Raw genomic sequence first — 22,049 nt, 5'->3', positions numbered from 1 at the left:
TTCATTTTCTCATCATAATCTTCTTCTGCTTCACTTTATTTTGTTTCTTCACTGTGGAGATCATCTTCCTTATTATTGATTTCCTTTCGACAGGCTTTAACTTTTGCAAATGATTTTTCTAAACATTGAAATGCTTCTTGAATTCTAGTAAACTACTCTATGCATTTAGGACGTGAATGTAATGGCACATTGTGCGGCGAACAACATTCAAAGACTCGCATGATTATATTGTGCGCCATGCCTCTAATACCACCGAAGCATAAAAATTGATAGCTTGTAGACTTGAATGTAAAAATACACGAGATATTTGATAATAATATTATTAATATATATAAATGTATAAGTGATGATTGTTACAATGAGGGCCTGCATATATATACCTAAGCAGGGGTCCTTTCGTGATTGGGCATGTCTTTTAGACATGCCTTTTCACTTAACTTAATGACTATTTAATATAATCAATATTTAATTATTTAATATTTACATTTATTTTATTTATTTACTTGGTATGAATTTTATAACAATAACAAGACGACTTCTAAACACTTTCAACATTCATGTATAGTTTCATCTTAATATTGCACATATTCATTCTTCTACCATGTCATATAATTTGGTTAAATGAAAGGCATTTCTTCCCATTCAATTACGTAGCTTCTTGCTGCTTTAACAAGGATTATTTCAGCAGGTCTATTCGTAATTAGTTATTGTACTTGTTCTATATGTTTTTTAACAGGTGGTCGGGCTCTGTCAGGCAGGGGAATTGGCACAAGAACAGACGAGAGACGTGGGAGTTCAGCACAATCTGCACCCACAGCGGTATCAAATCAGCAAGAGGGACACGTGAAACTCACAGGAAGAAACACATTTGCAATGCCAAGGAATGTAGCAAGAGCTGCAAGACCCCTAGGATGGGGTGTACAAGACAACAGGAACATAGACGCTGAAGAGACACCCAAGTCAAATGAAGAATTTAGAAAATTTCTTTTGAAATCTTGAGATCACTCTTCAGTTCATTTACCCTAACCCGATGTGCCGTATTCGCTACATTCTTGGAAGAATTGCAAGGAACGATGATTATGGTGTGAATGATGTATGCTGATGAAAACTTGTATATTTAAGCATTCCAGCCTACGCTTATTCTGTGTTGTTTTCTTTACATTGCCTTGATATAATGAAAAGAAGTATATCCGTGGGGTAGTCTATTTTGGTTCTGAATACATTTATGGTAGGCTATAGATCTATATTTGGAACATTTATCTATTCCCATTGCATGTCTTAGATCTACTTCAACCGTTAAAAATATTCTAGTTTGATTTATTAGGAATTGACTAGACTAAGTTTCAATGCGTTTGAGATGGTCATTGCCACTTCTTTCAATTCATTCAAATAGCAGGTTATATCAAAATTGTTGATTTTGCGCTGCGTCAATTTGTAATTTGACTAAAAATCTCACACAATTGGTTTTTCTTTTCATAAGTCTGGTTTCATGTGTAGGTCTATTTGTCACATTCATGCGCAATGGCTCTCTGGTGAATTGCATTGGCAATTTGACAAGCAATGGCACAAACCATTTAAAAACATTGTCCTTGCCCCTCTTTTTTAATTCTCCATGAGCGAATGATTAATATAATACTTTTGGCTTTGCTAAGAGATTGTTTGTGTGATTGCATTTGATAGTGCTTTCGGCTTTTTCCTGACCAAATCCAAATTATACTAATAGCATGAACGTTGGAACACAATATAATTTTAATTCTAGTTTTCAGAAAATATGACATCTATAAAATTATAATATATCCCGGTAAATTTGCTCAGCAATTTTCAATACAAAATGCTTTGCCATTCCTTGTCAAGACTATTCGTGTAAAGGCAAGTCCTTTCTAAATAATCTGCATAGTGAACGTGATTTTGTTGTTCAGTTATTTTGTTTGTGTGGTTAAATTTAACAGGTGCGCTGGTAATACTTACGGAAGAGTGACTATCAAACTGTATATGCTATGGGAAAAAGAAGATAAGAACAAAATAATTTTCAACGACCTCTTGAGATGTGTTTACATGCGTGAGGTCAGAGGCTGTGGTTTAGTATAGTGGACTACATGGAATAGGACCGTGGTTGAATTCCACCATGATAAGGACACACCATTGTGCACGTACAAAGCATTACGATGCCCTTTCATTTCAAGCCTAACCTCTTGGGATGTTTTTACATGTGTGAGATTATAGGCTGAAGTTTAGTATGATAGGGGACTGCATAGGATAGGACCATGGTTGAATTCCACCAAGATAAGGAGATAGTATGACACATACAGTTGTGCAGGTATAAAACATTATAAATATTTACATCTGCTTGTTTTCACATATGGTGCTTTAATATCTATCAAAGCAACTCTACAAATTTGTTCGCTAATATCCAGAGAATAGGCTGCATGGATTGAAGCTAAGTCACATGACATAGAACATGGAAATATGAGTGTTTGACACATGATATGTTAGTTTCAGAAACAAGAAACATAGGACATTTAATATATATATTGTAAATAGTAAATTACACAAAAATTAAACATATTTTGAGAAATCAATGCTAGTAGAATTAGTGTTAGATTTCTCTTTCTTGATAATTACTTGTGAATTATGTTGGTTTTTTTTACTTATTTGTTATATTTATTTTTTTATCAAGCAATTACCGAATTGTGTATATATGAAGATCACAAAAACACAAGACACAAGATGTAGGCACTCTGTTAGGGAAAAACCCCTATCTAGAGGAAAGGCCAGTCAAAATTTCTTCCTTTAATAGTTTTTCTTGAGACTCTTCAACCTAGACACAAACCTCCTCCAACCACCAAGTTAGCGTCCTCTTCCAACAACTTTGACCCAGAATTTTGACCTTGAAGCAGCAACACTTCGACTCAACAAATGGAAACAACAACTTTGACTAGACAAGAAAAAACTCCGATCTCCTAGACGAATCCAAATGAGAGAGAGAGATAGCCCAAAACTTTGATTTTCACTTTTCCTTCCTCTTTCTCCAACTTCGCACTTCTTTTATCCTCCTTTCTTTTTTCGCACTTTTCCAATTCTTTCTTCTGGATATCAAACTTGTGAGTGAGTGAGATAGTGCTTCAAATGAATTCGATCTCTTTGTATATAGGCTTGAGGTGAGGTCGAACTGCCTTCTTTGAGGCCGATTTGGTGTGGAGGTGTCAAGTACCTAATTTGATTCAATAATACAAATTTTTACATGATTCAAAAGCACAAAAGGTGTGTCATAAAATGTATAATGACTTTAATGACTCAATATAAATCCTAGGATTCCTCAATGGGGACTTTGACTAATAAAAAATGACCCAAGCATGAAATTCATGCTTTAATAAGTCATTGTGATAATAATAATTTTTTTTTCTTTTCATTATTTTGACAAGTACATTACATAATGACTCGAATACATTTATGAAGACCGAATCTGGTTACATTTTTTAACATTTCCTCTTTTAACTAGGGAGGTATTCATAATAACATATACAAGTACAAGGAAGATCTCAAACCATATCAACATTGAATAGTTTAGACACTGCAATGACATACACTAGATTCCTTACTAGGGCAATCTATCTGGGTGAGACTAAGATGGACTAAAGCTTTCAGTCTTTCTAAGTACCATTTGCTAACCATCAACCAAGGGATTTAGGCGCGTATCTGAGGTCAAAGCTCCATGACCAACAAAGTTATCGATCAAACGAGAACTATAATTTCAAAATGAGAACATTAACCAAAAAACCTCAAAAAAACATGAAAAAAACCTAAAAACGAACAGAGTTGGAACAATTTTTTTATTTTTTTATGGGTAAATTTTCAACATTTTTTAAAAATGGATGTAAAAGCCATTTTTTGTGTGCAAAAAACACCTTGAAAATGAAAGTGTTAGTTGCAATAAACGAACAGAAACAATTTTTTTATTTTTTTTTATTTTTTATTTTTTATATTTGTTGGGGTAAATTTTCAACATTTTTTAAAAATGGATGTAAAAGCCATTTTTTGTGTGCAAAAAGCACCTTGAAAATGAAAAGTGTTGTTGCAATAATTTTTTTTGGGGTAAATTTTCAACATTTTTTAAAAAGGGAAGTAAAAGCCACTTTTTTTGTGTGCAAAAAACACCTTGAAAATCTAAAGGGTTGATGTTGCAACAAATATTTTTTTTTTGTTGGGGTAAATTGTCAACATTTTTTTAATAATGGCGTTAAAGATAAAATATTGAAAACTTTAAAATTCCTACTATAGGCATGACATTAAAGATAAAATATATAAGCATGACATTAAAAATGAAATATCAGATCTCTTTAAAATTCAAAGGATGATATTAAAGATAAAATATCACTTCTATCAAAAACTTTAAAACTTTAAAATTTGAGGCATGGTATTAAAGATAAAATATATAAAATATCATGTTTATGAAAAAACCTTAAAATCCCAAGGATGACATTAAAGATAAAATATCACTACTATCAAAAACTTTAAAATTCCAACAATTTTCAGTTTAAAAAAATTATAACTATTTAATTTATATTAATTTTTTTTTGTTTTAAGTTATCATATTAATAACCATTTATTAAATATAATGTTTTTTTTTAATATAATGTATTCCAAGGATGACATTAAAGATAAAATATCACTACTATCAAAAACTTTAAAATTCCAACAATTTTCAGTTTAAAAGAATTATAACTATTTAATTTATATTAATTCATTTTTGTTTTAAGTTATCATATTAATAACCATTTATTAAATATAATGTTTTTTTTAATATAATGTATTGGAGTCACTGGATAGGAAAATGATGATGATGATGATGATGAACAACTTTACAAAACAAATGAATTTATATTTGATTTTGTAGTTTTTGATAATCTTTGCATTAAAACCTTTGCTTTTTTGGAAATTTGTGTAAATATTTTATTTTTTAAATAATTTTAAGATTTTGAAATTATGATGATGAAGACGATGAGAAACTTTACAAAACAAATGAATTTATATTTGATTTTGGAGTTTTTGCTAATCTTTAATGTTTTTTTTAATATAATGTATTGAAGTGACTAGATAGGAAAATGATGATGATGAACAACTTTACAAAACAAATGAATTTATATTTGGTTTTGGAGTTTTTGATAATCTTTGCATTGAAACATTTGTTTTTTTGGAAATTTGTGTAAATATTTTATTTTTTAAATAATTTTAGGATTTTGAAATTATGATGATGAAGATGATGAGAAACTTTACAAAACAAATGAATTTATATTTGGTTTTGGAGTTTTTGATAATCTTTGCATTGAAACATTTGTTTTTTTGGAAATTTGTGTAAATATTTTATTTTTTAAATAATTTTAGGATTTTGAAATTATGATGATGAAGATGATGAGAAACTTTACAAAACAAATGAATTTATATTTGATTTTGGAGTTTTAGCTAATCTTTGCATTAAAACATTTGTTTTTTTTGGAAACGTGGTTTATATATTTTAATTTTATTTTCATATATAATAAAAATAAAAATAATTTAATATTAAAATTATATTTCTTTTGAATTTAATAAATCAAAACTAATAAACATATTAAAGGTTAAGCAAAAAAGAATATTGAGAATATGAAAACATTGAAAAAATAAAAACTAAAACATTTCAAAAAATAATAACAATTAAATTAAATTATATATTGAAACATAAAAAAATAAAAAAATAAAACATATAAAAAATGACAAGATTAAAAAATATATATATTTTTAAATAATTTTAAGATTTTGAAATTTGTAAATTGTTTTTTAAAAAATAAAAATTTTATTTTTATTTTCATATATAATAATAGTAATCATTTGATATTAAAACTATATTTCTTTTGAATTTAAATTAATAAACATAATAAAGAATATGAAAAAAAACAAATAAAAAAACAATATAAAAAGGACAAAAAATCAAAATATTTTATTTTTAAAATTATTTTAAGATTTTTGAAATTTGCAAATTGTTTTTAAGTAAATTTTTTAATTTTATTTTCCTATATAATAATAATAATAATAATAATAATAATAATTTGATATTAAAATTATATTTCTTTTGGAGTGTGAAACGTGGAGGCGATTTTCGAGCTAGGGTTACAGGTTTGCAGAATTGTTCTCCATGGAGGGACACAAAGGAGGGAGCTCCACTCCCTCCTACAAACAGGTAGTGACTAGCAGAGGTAAAAAACCGATAGAAGAAAATAGAGGTCCTTCAAATGTAAGGCAAAGTAACAGGGAAGAGGAGTAGGATGGCTCTAAATCGATGGAGAATAATAATACCACAGAAAGCAAGGAAGTGGACAAGGAACAGGGAACAAAAGACGAAGCTCAAAAGGGACCATGCAAGCCCAAAACTACAATCTCGCCCAGAGTAGTTTTGAATGATCCTGCTTTGCAGGCGCATAGGGAACATATGCAGACTTATGCAATCATTTGTAAATTCATGGGCTTATGGCCCATTGAAAAAGCTTTAAAACATGGATTAAATACCACTGGAAACCAAAAGGAAGCATAGAACTACATCTGGGGTCAAAGGGATTATTTACTGTAGTGTTTGCAAATATTGAGGATAAAGACAAAGTGTTTGAAGGAGGGCCCTACTTTTATGCAGCAACAGGCCTGTACATGCGACCGTGGGTTATGAATTTTGTCCAAGAACGAGAAACTTTTACCTCGGTACCAGTTTGGGTCAGACTCTACTCTCTACCTTTGGATTGCTGGCAACTGGAATCCTTATCTACCATAGGAAACAAGCCCGGGATTTTTTTCAAAGCCTTTGAGGCTACCAAAAGAGGAAAATACACATTCTTTGTAAGAATATGTGTGGAAATGGATCTTTTTGGAGCTTTGCCGGATGAGGTAATTTTAGAAGTGTTTGATGAAGAATGGGTGCAAACAGTGGATTATGAGCATATCCCATTCAGATGTCATAACTGCCATGAGCATGGGCACCTATTCAGATATTTCCCTCTCAGTAAAACAAAAAACAAGGGAAAAGCAAACACCATGAAAGATTCTAAAAGCTTTCAAAAGGTGGTCCAGAAAGGAAGGGGAAGCAAAAGGGGTTCAAAGCAACTTCAATCAGAAAAGCAACGAGCCAGTCAAAACAGGTTTCAAGCCCTAGAAGAGGAGGATGTGATAATGAAAACATATCAGGTCAAGGGAGACAGTCCAGTAGAGGAGGGGAATGAAGAAAATGATGAGCAAACCCAAAACATCAATAAATAGAAAGGAGAAATGATGAGTGACATAGAACTGGAGATGGACCAGGAAATGACCCAGAGTGAGATGGAAATGGAGGACAATGAACTACAGGAGATTCTTGAAAAAGAGAATCTAGATCTAGAAGGATTCTTGAAACAAGGAACCAGGGAGGGAGTGGATTCGTTACCTCTAGAAGAGTTCAACAGAGTTCAACAACTGTTTTTATGGAAAACTCAGACCAAAGGGCTGGAAAAGCAAGGGAAAAATGAAAGACAGGGTAGCGAAGGGGTGAAAGCTATGAAAACCACACCAGGATTAGCACCCAGAATCCCAGGAAAGAAACGAGGCTGGAAAAAGCAAAACGAACTGTTGATGGAATGTGGAAAGCTAATGATAGACTCAGGTAAGATGAAAGATCTATCCAGTTACTCCTTTACAAATCTTTAATAATGAAGTTCACTTCTTGGAATATAAGAGGTCTAGGCAGTAGAAGAAAACAAAGATTACTTAGTAATAGGATGAAACAAGCAGCTCCGGATGTGATCTTCATCCAGGAAACAAAATGTTCCATGCAAAAAATAAAAGAGATTCACAGTAAATGGCTCAATAAATTTGAGTTTCTGGAAGTCAAAGCAGAGAATACAGCATAAGGAATTCTCACACTTTGGAACCTCTAAAAAATTGACATCATAGATGCAGACGCATCTAGAGACTATCTATCAGTGGTCATTCAACCAGTGGGAGATAAAGAAATTTTCCTGGTCACGAATGTGTACGGCCCCCAAAGATTGGATGGTAAACTCAAGCTTCTAGACTCCCTACAAGATCTTAGTGAAAGAATGGAAGAATCCTTGGATCTTAGGGGGCGATTTCAACATGATCAAATCGTTGTCGGAGAAAAAAGGGGGTGCCAGAATTCTGAACAAGGATTCTTGTGCATTTCAATCCTTCATAGACAATATGAGGCTAGTGGATATTATAATGAACAATGGTACCTATACTTGGAACAATAAAGGAGGAGGAGTGTCTCAGGTGGCATCCAAATTAGACAGATTCATAATCTCAGAAGATCTTATGATCAAGGATAAGGACATAGTTGCAAGAGTTCTCCCCTTTGGAGGCTCTGATCATTGGCCGGTGCAACTGGAAATTCAGGGCATTGGTACTCCCAAGAATTGACCTTTCAGATTTGAAAACATCTGGCTTTCCCACCCTGATTTTTGCAACAACATTGCCATCTGGTGGGCAGAATATTTGAATATTCAGGGCACAAGAATGTTCCTTCTTCAAAAAAGACTCAAACATATCAAACTCCGGCTCAAGGAGTGGAACAAGAAGGAATTTGGCAACATTTTTGAAGCAAAAAAACGGTTGAGGGAAAGATGCAGGTGCTCAACCAAACCCTTATCACAGAGGGTTATGATAAAAATATAAATGATCAGGCAACTCTATATCATCAAGAATGGGAGAACTTATGTAAAGAAGAGGAAATTTTCTGGCGGCAAAAATCCAGAGTTCAATGGCTAAATGAAGGGGAACGTAATACTAAATTCTTCCACAGATCCACTATGGCGAACAGAGCTCACAACAGGATTTCTTCGATTAAGGACGAGGGAGGTAACCTGCTCAACTCTCATGAAGAAATAGAAGCAGTATTGGTTCAGCACTTTCAGGGTATTGCACAAGAACCCGGTTCAGACAGAGATCAATACATCAGTGTTATTTCAAGATATATACCTAATCTGGTTTCCAAAGAAGACAACTTCAACCTCAGCAGACCAGTGTCGGAAGAGGAGGTCAGTGAGATCCTAAAAGAAATGCAAAATGGTAAGGCACTAGGCCCAGATGGATTTAATGTAGATTTCTTTAAAGCTTGCTGGAACACAGTGAAGCAGGACATTCTGGATGTAGTGGAAGACTCCAAGAGGGACAAAACTATATTGAAGGCTCTTAATACCACCTTTATATCCCTCATCCCTAAACAAGATGTGGCTCAAACTCTTGACAGGTTTAGACCCATTTCCTTATGCAATGTGGTCTACAAGATAATATCCAAAGTTGTGGCCAATAGACTCAAACCTCTTCTTCCCACCCTGGTGTCGGTTTAACAGTCTGGATATGTGGAAGGAAGACAAATCCTCGATAACGTCATTCAAGCTCATGAGGTGGTGCACTCATTGACAATCAATAGGAAAGCAGGAATGATCATGCAATTGGACATCACAAAAGCTTATGATAAGCTGAATTGGAACTATATTAGAAAAATTCTAATAGCTTTTGGGTTTGATCATAACTGGATCAGATGGGTAATGGCCCTAGTTACTTCTCCCAGTTTTTCTATCCTTGTCAATGGTTCTCCCTTGGAGACTTTTACTCCTTCAAGAGGCCTCAGGCAGGGAGATCCACTCTCTCCCTTTCTCTTCATACTCATGATGGAAGGACTGGGTTGAGTGATCAAGCATGCTAAATTAGTGGGGGAGGTCAAGGGTATCCAACTTTCTGAAGACGGCTAGGCCTTAACTCATTAGCAATTTGTTGATGATACCATGCTGCAGGGTATCCCCACGGTCAAAGAAGCTCTAGCTTATAGGCAAATCCTAAGAGACTTTGTTATGGCTTCAAGTATCGAAGTTAATCCCTCCAAATCTAAGATTTTTTTTCTTTAATACTGACATTGCTATTCAGAGAAATATTTCCAGAATTTTGGGCTTTCAAAGTGAGTCCCTCCATTCAAAATATTTGGGAGTTCCTCTAACAGCCAAGCCTTTACACAAGAGCATCTGGGAGCCAGTGATTAACAAACTGCAAGATACAATCAAGAAATGGACTACCAGATCTTTAAATTTGGCTGGTAGGTTAGTGTTAACCAAGGCGGTACTACAATCAATACTAGTCTTCATGCTATCTACTATTCCAACACTAAAAGGATCATGCAGCAACTCAGAACCATTCAAAAGGACTTTCTTTGGGGCAAGGGTGAAGAATGAAAGAAATGGGCCTTGGTAGCATGGGAAAAAATCTGCAAACCTAAAATCTACGGTGGGCTTGGATTGGATGATCCTGAGATTCTAAGTAGGGTTTTAGGAGCTAAATTATGGTGGTGATGGGTTAAAGACCCAGAGGCTTAGTCGGCAATGATTTGGAAAGAAAAATATGCCAGCTCTTGGCTAAACAACGATCTCATAAGAATGTCAGGACATAGAATGGGCTCATACCTTTGGAGTAAGTCCTGGGATAACAGGGACTTAGTCCATGGAAACAGCTTCTGGGAAATCAGAGATGGAAATCTATCCCTATTCTAGGAGGATAGATGGCAACAAGAACCCATATTGTTCAAAGAGGACTGGAGGGATCTCAAGGATGAAACAGAAACCAAAGGGTTTTCTAAAGTAAAAGACTTTTGGGATCAAGCCAACAGTAATGGAAAATGGAGAACCCGGGGAAACTTGGATTTCAGGGAGGACAACCCCCTAAAAGCTAAAGTAGAGACTCTACAGAAAATGTTAGACCAAAGGAAGATTCTAAAGTCAGAGGGGAAAGATCAGCTAAGATGGGGCTACAAGAATGAGGGGGCCTTTAATCTCAAGGAAGCAAAACTCATTCTCCTTGACCTGAACACACAAGCTCCAGACAAGATTTGGCTTGAACTATGGAGACACCAAGGCTGGATGAAAATCAAACTTTTCATGTGGCTGGTGCAGCATAGGAAAATTCTAACCTGGGATAACATTAGGAAGAGGGGTATGCTGGGGCCTTCCAGATGTCAGCTCTGTGAAGCTTAGGAGGAAACTATGGAACACCTTTTCAACAGCTTCATTTTCACCTCTGATCATAACTGGATCAGATGGGTAATGGCCCTAGTTACTTCTCCCAGTTTTTCTATCCTTGGCAATGGTTCTCCCTTGGAGACTTTTACTTCTTCAAGAGGCCTCAGGCAAGGAGATCCACTCTCTCCCTTTCTCTTCATACTCATGATGGAAGGACTGGGTTGAGTGATCAAGCATGCTAAATTAGTGGGGGAGGTCAAGGGTATCCAACTTTCTGAAGACGGCTAGGCCTTAACTCATTAGCAATTTGTTGATGATACCATGCTACAGGGTATCCCCACGGTCAAAGAAGCTCTAGCTTATAGGCAAATCCTGAGAGACTTTGTTATGGCTTCAAGTATCGAAGTTAATCCCTCCAAATCTAAGGATTTTTTCTTTAATACTGACATTGCTATTCAGAGAAATATTTCCAGAATTTTGGGCTTTCAAAGTGAGTCCCTCCCTTCAAAATATTTGGGAGTTCCTCTAACAGCCAAGCCTTTACACAAGAGCATCTGGGAGCCAGTGATTAACAAACTGCAAGATAAAATCAAGAAATGGACTACGAGATCTTTAAATTTGGCTAGTAGGTTAGTGTTAACCAAGGCGGTACTACAATCAATACTAGTCTTCATGCTATCTGCTCTTCCAGCACCAAAAGGAGTCCTGCAACAACTCAGAACCATTCAAAGAGACTTTCTTTGGGGCAAGGGGGAAGAACGAAAGAAATGGGCCTTGGTAGCATGGGAAAAAATCTGCAAACCTAAAATCTACGGTGGGCTTGGATTGGATGATCCTGAGATTCTAAGTAGGGTTTTAGGAGCTAAATTATGGTGGTGATGGGTTAAAGACCCAGAGGCTTAGTCGGCAATGATTTGGAAATAAAAATATGCAAGCTCTTGGCTAAACAACGATCTCATAAGAATGTCAGGACATAGAATGGGCTCATACGTTTGGAGTAAGGCCTGGGATAACAGGGACATAGTCCAAGGAAACAGCTTCTGGGAAATCAGAGATGGAAATCTAGCCCTATTCTAGGAGGATAGATGGCAACAAGAACCCATATTGTTCAAAGAGGACTGGAGGGATCTCAAGGATGAAACAGAAACCAAAGGGTTTTCTAAAGTAAAAGACTTTTGGGATCAAGCCAACAGTAATGGAAAATGGAGAACCCGGGGAAACTTGGATTTCAGGGAGGACAGCCCCCTAAAAGCTAAAGTAGAGACTCTACAGAAAATGTTAGACCAAAGGAAGATTCTAAAGTTAGAGGGGAAAGATCAGCTAAGATGGGGCTACAAGAATGAGGGGGCCTTTAATCTCAAGGAAGCAAAACTCATTCTCCTTGACATGAACACACAAGCTCCAGACAAGATTTGGCTTGAACTATTGAGACACCAACGCTGGATGAAAATCAAACTTTTCATGTGGCTGGTGCAGCATAGGAAAATTCTAACCTGGGATAACATTAGGAAGAGGGGTATGCTGGGGCCTTCCAGATGTCAGCTCTGTGAAGCTTAGGAGGAAACTATGGAACACCTTTTCAACAGCTGCATTTTCACCTCTAGTTTGTGGGATTCTTTTGCCACCATTTTCCGCTCGACTGACAGAGACAAAAGGAATATCATCAACACCCTAAGCAATTGGAGAAGAATCTTTTCAGAGAATGAAGTTCTTGGCTCAGCATGGGCCATATTTCCAAGTTTCATCATCTGGAATGTTTGGAAAGAAATGAAAAATATAATCTTCAAGAATGAAAAGAGGCCATCCCAACACATATTTAAGCTGATCTTAAAACAACTTAAAGAAAATGTTGGCACCATTGTGAGAAATCTTCCTAAGAACCCTCCTATGGCTGATTTGAGAATTCTCTATGATTTAGGTTTGCAGGATCTCACTACTCGAGGACTGGAAAGGAGAATTATCTCCACGGTGTCTGAGCATGATTTCTAGCATCCTCCCCCCAAGGGCTTTTTAAAATTCAACATTGATGGGGCTTCAAAAGGAAACCCGAGCACCACTGGTTATGGAGGTGTGTTAAGGGATGAGAAAGGAAGTGTCCTTTGCATCTTCCATAGTCATTTAGGAAAAGCCACCAATAACATGGTGGAATTGATGGCTATGGAACAATGTTTAGATCTCCTGAAATAGGAAAACCGACAAAATGTGATAGTTGAGGCTGATTCTAAGCTTATCATCAACTCGGTCAAAAGGATCAGCTGGGGAACCAAGCCAGAAAAAGTTTCAAAGAATTGGAGGCTGATCCAGGGCTTTCAATGGATTCAGATTCACCTCTAGAGCCTTCGTACAGTCAGTTTTAAACATGTTTGAAGGTCGGCGAATAAAATGGCAGATCTTCTAGCCAATCAAGGTGTTATCAACACACATAATAGGATTGTGTTGAACTGGAAGGAGCTGCCTCCGAGCAGGATAAAAGCGATCTGTGATGAGAAGGCGGAAGAAGAAGAGTCATGTTTCGAAGGAAAGCCCTGGATACGGATCCCAGGTGATTTAGACAATTCGTTTTGTAGCTAGTTGGATGGCTCTAATTCGGAGAAGTTGGGCAGTTTGGGGGGAGTCTCTTCTTCCCTCAGTTCTGGAAGAAAAAACACTTCAGAAAGCAATCTCGACGGCCACAATACCATGAGCTTTTCGTGCGGGTTCGAAATACCGGGTGGGGAGCGATTTTCAGGCGATTGTGGGCCTTGCGGGTGGAAAATGGTTTTTCTAATTTTGAAGCGATCACATACAGAGCACAACACGTGGCAGTGGGGTCAGTTTGAAAACCGCCCTCATCGCACGCTAATGTTCGGTGACATTGGTCATTGCGATATGATCGTCGACCGTTGGATCATCCGCAGTGGATCGACGACTAGGAATGATCGAGCTAGTTGGTGGTCGGGTTGGGTAACTGTCGCGCTTCTTACCGTTGTGAAATAGTCCTCTGCTATTGGATTGGGTTTGCAGGATCAACGGTGAAGATCAAAGGTTTAGGTTGCTTGGTTGGCGGGAAATGCGCTTATCCTCTATTTTTGGCAGATTGGAAAAGTGGGTGGGTGTCCTTAAGTCAAAGCCAGCTCATCATTCCCGCGAATTGATGGGACTCTCACTTTAGACTTCGGTTCAGTTCTTGGTTTTGGTTCCGCTTCTGGTTTCCTTTTTGTTCAACCTTGTATAGCTTTTTTGAATTTAGAGGTTGGGAGTTTTGCTCGTTTTCGTTTGGGTTTTCAAGTCCCTCCCTTGATCGACAACTGCTTGTGGATTGTTGTAATTAATGTATATCATTAATGAAATAGAAGGTCCTACTCTTGCTTTAGCAAAAAAAAATTATATTTCTTTTGAATTTAATAAATCGAAACTAATAAACATATTAAAGAATATGCAAAAAACCATATCGGGGCCATCGATTCTTCCTAGTTTTGCGGTCTCTGTGGTTCGTCGAATAATTTGCGGGTGTATTTGTAGATCTCTGCGTGGTTCTTCCAATCTTTGCGGTCTCAGCCATTCATGTTTCTAGATCCAATCCGGTCTGCGGGCTACGGTTCAATCCAGGCGTTTGTTGTCCGGTTCGCTGATATCAGGTGCACACATTCCTTATCTTTTTCTAATACATATATGCTCATATATTTTCAAGTATGAATAATTCACCACAACTACCAAAGATTACCAAAGGTAGACCTAGCACAGTGAGTCTACAGAGCTTTTATGAGAATATAGTCTTTAGAGAAATGTAGAGAAGAAAGAGAAGTCAAGCTACAAAAAGAGTTAGAAGCCATGTTGGAAAATAAATTCACATCTCTTGAAGACAAGATCCAAAAACAAATAGAAAATAAAATAGAACTATTGGAGAACAAAATAGAGGCAAGGGAGACTAGGTTGCAGGTTATAGAAAAACAAAACCAGGATACAAACCAAACATCCCAGCAAGGAGATGTTGATACTTTAGAGAATCTTAAAATGAAGGACATGATTAAAGAATTAGAAGAAAAAGTTAATAGCCGCCTCACCCTAAATAGTGTGGCAGGTAAATTAGATATCAAACCAATTAAAGATGAAATGAAAAAATTGATAGAATTAGACCATGAGCGTAACAAAAGGGCCTTGAACCTTATAATCTTCAGTTTGAAAGAGGAGGTAGACGATGATACTTTAGCCATAGCCCAGAAAGAATTACATAATACATTACAAATTGAAACAACGTGTCTCTTAGAAGAAACAAGATTGGGGAAATTAACTGAGAATAAAGGAAGGCTGATCCAAATAAAGGTGAGCTCTACTGACCATAGGTATTAAATTCTTAGTAAAACCTCAAGTCTAAAAGGAATGAGAATATTTATAAATAAAGATCTCATTCCAGAAGATCAAGCAGAATTAATAAAGGAGGTTCAAAAGGTAAAAGAAGCTAGAAAGGAAGGAAAATGGGCAATAATCAGAAATAGAAAAGTCGTTATTCGAGATAGAAACCAAAAAGATAGTAAGAAATAGAAATTGAACATGCTCCAGATTCTTTCTTGGAACTGTTGGGGTTATCCATGGAACAAAGGCCCCAGGCTAAGTTGGATCTCGAATGATGTTGATATTATATTACTTGTTGAAACTTGGGAGCATCAAGAATCTAAGGTCCCTAACATAGATGGCTTTGCATTATGGTCTACCTAGAACAAGCGATCCTCCCATAGAGGCATTGGGGTTATAGCTTGTTACATTAAGAAGAACATCTCCCCCATGCTACGATTTATAAAAATGACCCTTACAACCAATATAGTTGGATAGAGATTATTGAAATTAATGATAAAAAGACCTACATAGCAATCTGTTATTTTCCCCCCATCAATTTTAACTTCTATAAGAAAAAGAATCTAGATAAATATAGTCCTTACAATGGTTTAGAGAATGATATTTCTAGCCTAAGGAATGAAGGTAATATCCTTTTAATGGGTGACTTTAATGCTCGAACTTCAAGCAACCAAGCTATTCTTCTAAGCAATCATTCCAACCCTAATCCTCTTTGGTTAGACGAAGACCTTACTCTGGCTAGCCAATACAAAAGGAGCTCTAAAGACCTCGGGGAGAATTTGTTTGGGTCGAAGCTAGTCAAGCTCTGTAGTGCTCAGGATCTCATAATTTGTAACAGTCTAAAGAAGTGGCCCAATTCTAGCCAGATGACCTGCATCCATGGGCTTGGTAGCAACGTGGTAGACTATGTTATTTCTGATCTCCCTTTATACAACGAAATAATAAATTTTGACATCTTAAACGACCACGAGCCTGACTCTGATCATAGGCCTTTACTTATAACTCTCAATTTTGTCATGCATAGAGATCCCATAGAAGATAATCCTTATAGCCAAAAGAACTTAATCTTTGATAGAAATAAAAACGATCTCTTTCTAAATGAATTAAAAACTAATTTGCTTCCTTTATCTAGTATAGACAACATAGAAGACCTCTATCATAATTTTACTACAATCATTTCATAGTCTATTAACAAGTTCTCTATTGAAGTTTCAAGTAATAAAAGAAATAGAAAAACCAACCCATGGTATGACAAAGATTGTAAAAGTGCAAGGAGATCAATTAAGGAAGTCGTTGATGAATCTCTTAAAATTGGCAAGATAAAAATATACAAAGCCCTAACTAAAAGGAAAAAAAGGTAGTATATTCGTAAAAGACAAGAGAAACTCTTACACCTCTCTAAGGTAGCTCCTAAGAAATTTTGGAGGCAGATTTTAACTAGGAAAACTAAATATAATAATAAAATTTCTTTACACCACTGGAATTCCTATCTTAAAAAGCTTTATGAATCTCCAAATGTCAAGGATAAATTTGAAACCCTGCTCACAACGAAAGAAGTTTTATCATTAGAAGACATTGATTTTGGGGTCAAACGCTTGGCAAATGGGAAAGCTAAGGACATTGAAGGTTACTAGGTGGAAATCTTAAAAATTAGAGGTCCTGTCCTCATCCCTCACATCCACAAGCTTTTCAATCAAGCAGTCAAGCAAGGGTTCCCTAAACCAGGGACTCAGAGCCTCATTATCCCTATTTTTAAAAGTGGGGATACAAATAACCCCTCTAATTATCGGACTACTATGATCAGCGCTCTCTTAGCTAAGTTATATGGTATTATTTTGGAAAAGAAGTTGAGCATATGGCTTGAAAGTGAAGGTAAGTGGGCTAAAGGCCAAGCAAGTTTTAGAAGGCAACACTCAACAACGAACCACCTCATTACGCTTAGGATCATTGTGGAGGAATGCCGCAATGATAAATCCAATCTCTTTTGTTGCTTTGTGGACTTTATAAAGGCTTTCGATATGGTTCCTAGAAACAACCTATGGAATATATTAGAAGAGCTAAAGGTTCCTTTCAAGTTGAGAGTTGCCGCTATAAGGTTATACAAGAATGTAATTGCCAAGTTAAAGAGCAATGAGGGGTGGTCAAAAGATATTAAGTGTAATATTGGAGTTAAACAAGGTTGCCCCTCCCCTATCCTATTTGGTATTTACATCGACAAGCTAGAAGGTTGTTTAGAAGAAGCAGGTTGTGCTGGCACGATCTTAGCTGGGATAGTCATCATCCTTCTTCTCTATGCTGACAATATTGTTCTTCTCACAAGATGCCCATATGATCTTGATAAGCAACTTAGAATTCTTAAGGATTTCTGCTCTACCATGGGTATGACTGTTAACACTGACAAAACAAAAGTTATGATTATCAAATCTAGGAAGAACACTTATGCTAATTTTATGTATGAAAATAGTAACTTGGAGGAAGTGTCTTCTTACAAGTACCTAGGAATTGATATTCATCACAAGCTCAACTGGAACTATAGCATTGAGAAAAAGATTAATGGGGGCTGGAAAGGTTATTTTGATCTTGAAAATAATTGTAAAACGACAAACCTCATAATGTGGGATAGAAAGAAGTTCCTCTTTGAAACTTTAGTCACTCCTGTTATCTTATATGGATGTGAGGTTTGGGGTTGCAACATCTCTAGAGAATTCCGGAGAAAGATTGAACAAATCCAAAATAAAAGCAATACACCCTATCCTATTCTCCTTATAGAAGTGGGTCTTTCCCCTATCGAGAACCTAGCTATGACTAGGCTTCTGTTGTACAAGCACAAGCTCAATAACATAGGAGATCATAGACTTCCTAAGCTAGATTTCAATTCCAGCCAATAAAATAGGAGATCATAGACTTCCTAAGCTAGCTTTAAATTCCAGTCAAAACCACCTAAGGCTCAAACGAGGTTGGTATAAAGACGCAAAGGGCTTGGTTAAACCATTGAGAGATCGACGAGAATGCTGCATTGCAAAACATTAATAACATTAAAAATATTGTTACCTCTAAGTTCAAAGAAAAATGGTGGTGTAAGAAAGATTTAGCAGCTAAAAGAAAATTAAGATATTATAAGGAGGTCATCAACCCCACCCTAGAAGATCAAAAGTATCTCTCTGTTTTAACTAGCTCAAAGAAAAAAATTAATATAGCCAATATTAGAACGAATTCTCATGACCTCCATAGTGAAATGGGTCGTTGGGAAGTTCCTAAAACACCATGGATGGAAAGGATCTGCCATCTCTGTGAGAATATGAACATCGAGGATGAAAATCACTTCCTTTTAGAGTGCCCAACGCACAACCACATTAGATCTTAGTTTCATAATATTTTTTGCAATATTGACCTCCCTAGCGTTTTACGATGTCAAAATTATAGTGAACTCGGGAGGCTTCTCTCCAAGCTTTTTGAGCATAGGAATAAAATATTAAATCAAACTAAATAATTCATTTCTTTAGGTCGGATAGACCAATGTTTGGTCTCAGTGGATGTTAACCATCATCATCAATATTTTAATTTTATTTTCATATATAATAATAATAATTTAATATTAATATTATATTTATTTTTATTTTATTTTCATATATAATAATAATAATTTAATATTAAAATTATATTTATTTTTAATTTAATAAATGAAACTAATAAACATATTCATATTAAAGATTATGCAAAAAATGTAGTTATCCCAAGTACACTTATTGCTTCTACATGTTTTTTATTTTGACATATATATCTATTCAAATATATTGAGAATATAAAAACATTGAAAAAATAAAAACTAAAACATTTTAAAAAATAATAACAATTAAATTAAAATATATATTAAGACATAAAAAAATTAAAAACACATTAAAAAGAAAACTATAAAAATAACCAAAAGAATCAAATATAAAAAAATATATAAAAAAGAAAAAACTAAAAAACATTAAAAAATAAAAATAAAAAACAAGACCAAAAAAAATTAACTTGTAGAAAGAAAAAGACAAAATTACAACCAGAGGAAAAAAACAAAAATAAATAAATAAAGGGAAACATTTAAAAAAAACACAATTCAAAGTAAAAAAGAATATATATATATATATATATATATAACAATAAAAAATTAAAAATAAAATAAAAAACAAAAATTAAAATAATGAAGGAAAAGTTTAAAATACTTTATATATATATATATATATATATATATATATTTAAAAAAACAATTAAAAAAATAAATAAAATAAAAAACATCTTTAAAAAAAGTTAAAAAAACAAATATATATATATATATATATATATATATATATATATATATATATGAACCTCCTGTCTAGGTGGCCACAGAGCTGTGGGGAGTTGCTTAGGTTCGCATAGGGCCTAGCCCCCGCGGCCACCTAGGAGGGAGGTTGTTTTTATTTTTTTTAATATATTTATTTTTAAATGGTTTTTTTAATTATTTTTAAATTGTTAATTTTAATTATAATTATTTTAAAATTATTTATTCTAATTAAATTTTTTATTAACTTTTTTAATTATGCATTTTTTTGAACTTTAAATAAAAATTGTTGTTGTTGTTTTTTCTCTTTAAATTATGTGTTTTGTTTTTGTTTTTTGTTTTGTTTTTTTTTTTTTTAAGCATGGTAGGACTCGCTCCTCTGCTTTGGCAGAGCATGCAGATATCACATATGCATTGAGGAGGCCCAAGTCGTTGCTAGGGTTAGTCATTTCCATTATCGTAAATTGAGGGAGGCCCTAGAAATTGAAATAAGACCCAATACTTTGAATAAAGATGATGGTTGGAATGTTAGTAGAGGTTGGGTCCCTGTCTTGTCCTCCTAGTTTTTTTGGCTTCTTTTCAAGATCTATTTTGTTTGTTTCTTTATTTATGGAGATATTGGTGTCCTTGTTATAGTATTTGTTGTTGATTTATTTTTCATTAGAGTTTATTTTCTTGATCCTTCATATTTTTTGTGTATTTATCATCATATTCATTCTTAACTCCTTTTAGTAATTTTTTTTATTTGTTTAATGAGCCTCAGCCCCATATTTTATTGTTGACCATGTTTTATTTATTAAATACTTTTCTTTTAATATATATATATATATATATATACTTGTATATTTTTGTTTTATTTTATTTATTTTTCCATTAACTATTTTATTTATTAATTGATCTTGTTTCGATTAGGGCCTTGACTTTCTTTTTCTTCTTTTTAAATATTATTTTTCAAAAACTAGCCGTTTAATATAGCCGTTCTTTAATAATATTTGTTTTTAATATATTAATAAATTAATATGATAATTTAAATATTATTGTTCAAATATAGCCGTTACTTGAAATTATGTCTCTACATTGCTCTTTATTTAAGCCTTTGCCATGGTTTGCCTCTTCATCTAGTCTTGATGATGAACCACACTTGTTGGTTAGAAACGCATCGGCCAAAAATTTCTCTTATGTGATTTCTACCGAAAGACTTTGCTTAAATTTTTATTTTTATTTTTATTTTTGTCATGCTTTTTTTTACGAACATGAAAATCAACACATTTAAAAAAATTTATCAACACTTAATACACTAGAAAATTTAAACTGTAAAAAATAAACCCTCTAAACAAAAAGAGTTGTTGTATCAACACTTTTCAAAATTAGTATGAAAATCACTATCATTTAAAAAAAAAATGTTCATACTTATACATAAAAAAAAATTGAAATTGTAAAAAATAAGCCCTCTAAAAAAATGGGTTAATGTTGCATCAACAATTTTCAAAATCAACATGAAAATCAGTAACATTTAAAAAGAAATGTTACATAAGAAAATTTAAAGCACCAAAAATATGCTAAAAAAAATGTTTATTTTGAATAACCACTTTAAAATCGGGCTTTTTTTGCTACCTCAAAAAAATGGGTAATTGGTAATTTTCTCGTTTGATCGGTAACTATGTTGACCAACACGACCCTCCCTACTTCAGGATTTAGATATCAACACATAGTCTCAGCCAGATGTCCTCCAAGGAAATGTGTCTCACACACAAAGCCTCAATAGATCTCTTCCAAACTTTTATCATCATCAATAAGATCAACAATATCAACTAAACCAAGCATCCTTCTAAGATATTCAAACTTCTTATTAGGAAGAGATTTTGTCACTATATCAGTTACCTGATCGTCTTTCGGAACATACTGTAGCTTCACGATCCCATCTTGCACCAAGTTCCTATTGTAGCAGAACTTATTGTTGATATGCTTCATCCTAGCATGAAACACGGGATTTCCAGACATCTTGATGCAACTTTGATTATCACAGTAGGATCCAGAGGCTTCTCAAACAAATTTGTCAGAAGCTTCCTCAACCATACAACCTCTTTTCCTACTTCACATGCAACCACATATTCTGCATCAGCACTACTCAAAGCAACGAGATCTTGCTTTCTACTAATCCATGAGATCATGGCATATTCAAAACCAAAGCATCCACCTGCAGTGCTTCTTCCATCAGTCACATTGCCACCCGAATCAAAATCTGTGAAGCTAATCAACTTGAATCGTTGCTATCGTACTTCAGGCAGTGATGTATAGTGCCACAAAGATATCTTAATATATTCTTGGAAACTATCGAGTGATCCCGATGAGGCTTCAACTGAAACTGACTAAGAATGTTCATAGAAAAGCATATA

General features: G+C 34.6%; 1 protein-coding gene across 4 annotated transcripts in view; it reads left to right on the top strand.

Annotated features, from left to right (window-relative positions):
• The window catches only part of EMB140 (EMBRYO DEFECTIVE 140), a 342,658-nt gene extending 341,453 nt beyond the window's left edge, over nt 1-1,205 (top strand). For 3 of the 4 annotated variants that reach the window (XM_089395342.1, XM_089395341.1, XM_089395344.1), the window contains one exon: nt 737-1,205. In XM_089395342.1, coding sequence (XP_089251468.1) covers nt 737-999 — 263 coding nt within the window. In that variant the 3' untranslated portion in view covers nt 1,000-1,205. The remainder of the gene's footprint in view (nt 1-736) is intronic. The other variant, XM_089395343.1, reaches the window with a different exon arrangement.
• The last annotated feature ends 20,844 nt before the right edge of the window (nt 1,206-22,049 follow it).

Source organism: Pinus tabuliformis, chromosome 1_2 (genome assembly GCF_031772625.1).
Source record: "Pinus tabuliformis cultivar Carrire ecotype Pingquan chromosome 1_2, CPIR1, whole genome shotgun sequence".
Lineage (NCBI taxonomy): Eukaryota > Viridiplantae > Streptophyta > Pinopsida > Pinales > Pinaceae > Pinus > Pinus tabuliformis.
This window is presented reverse-complemented; position numbering and strand designations above follow the sequence as displayed.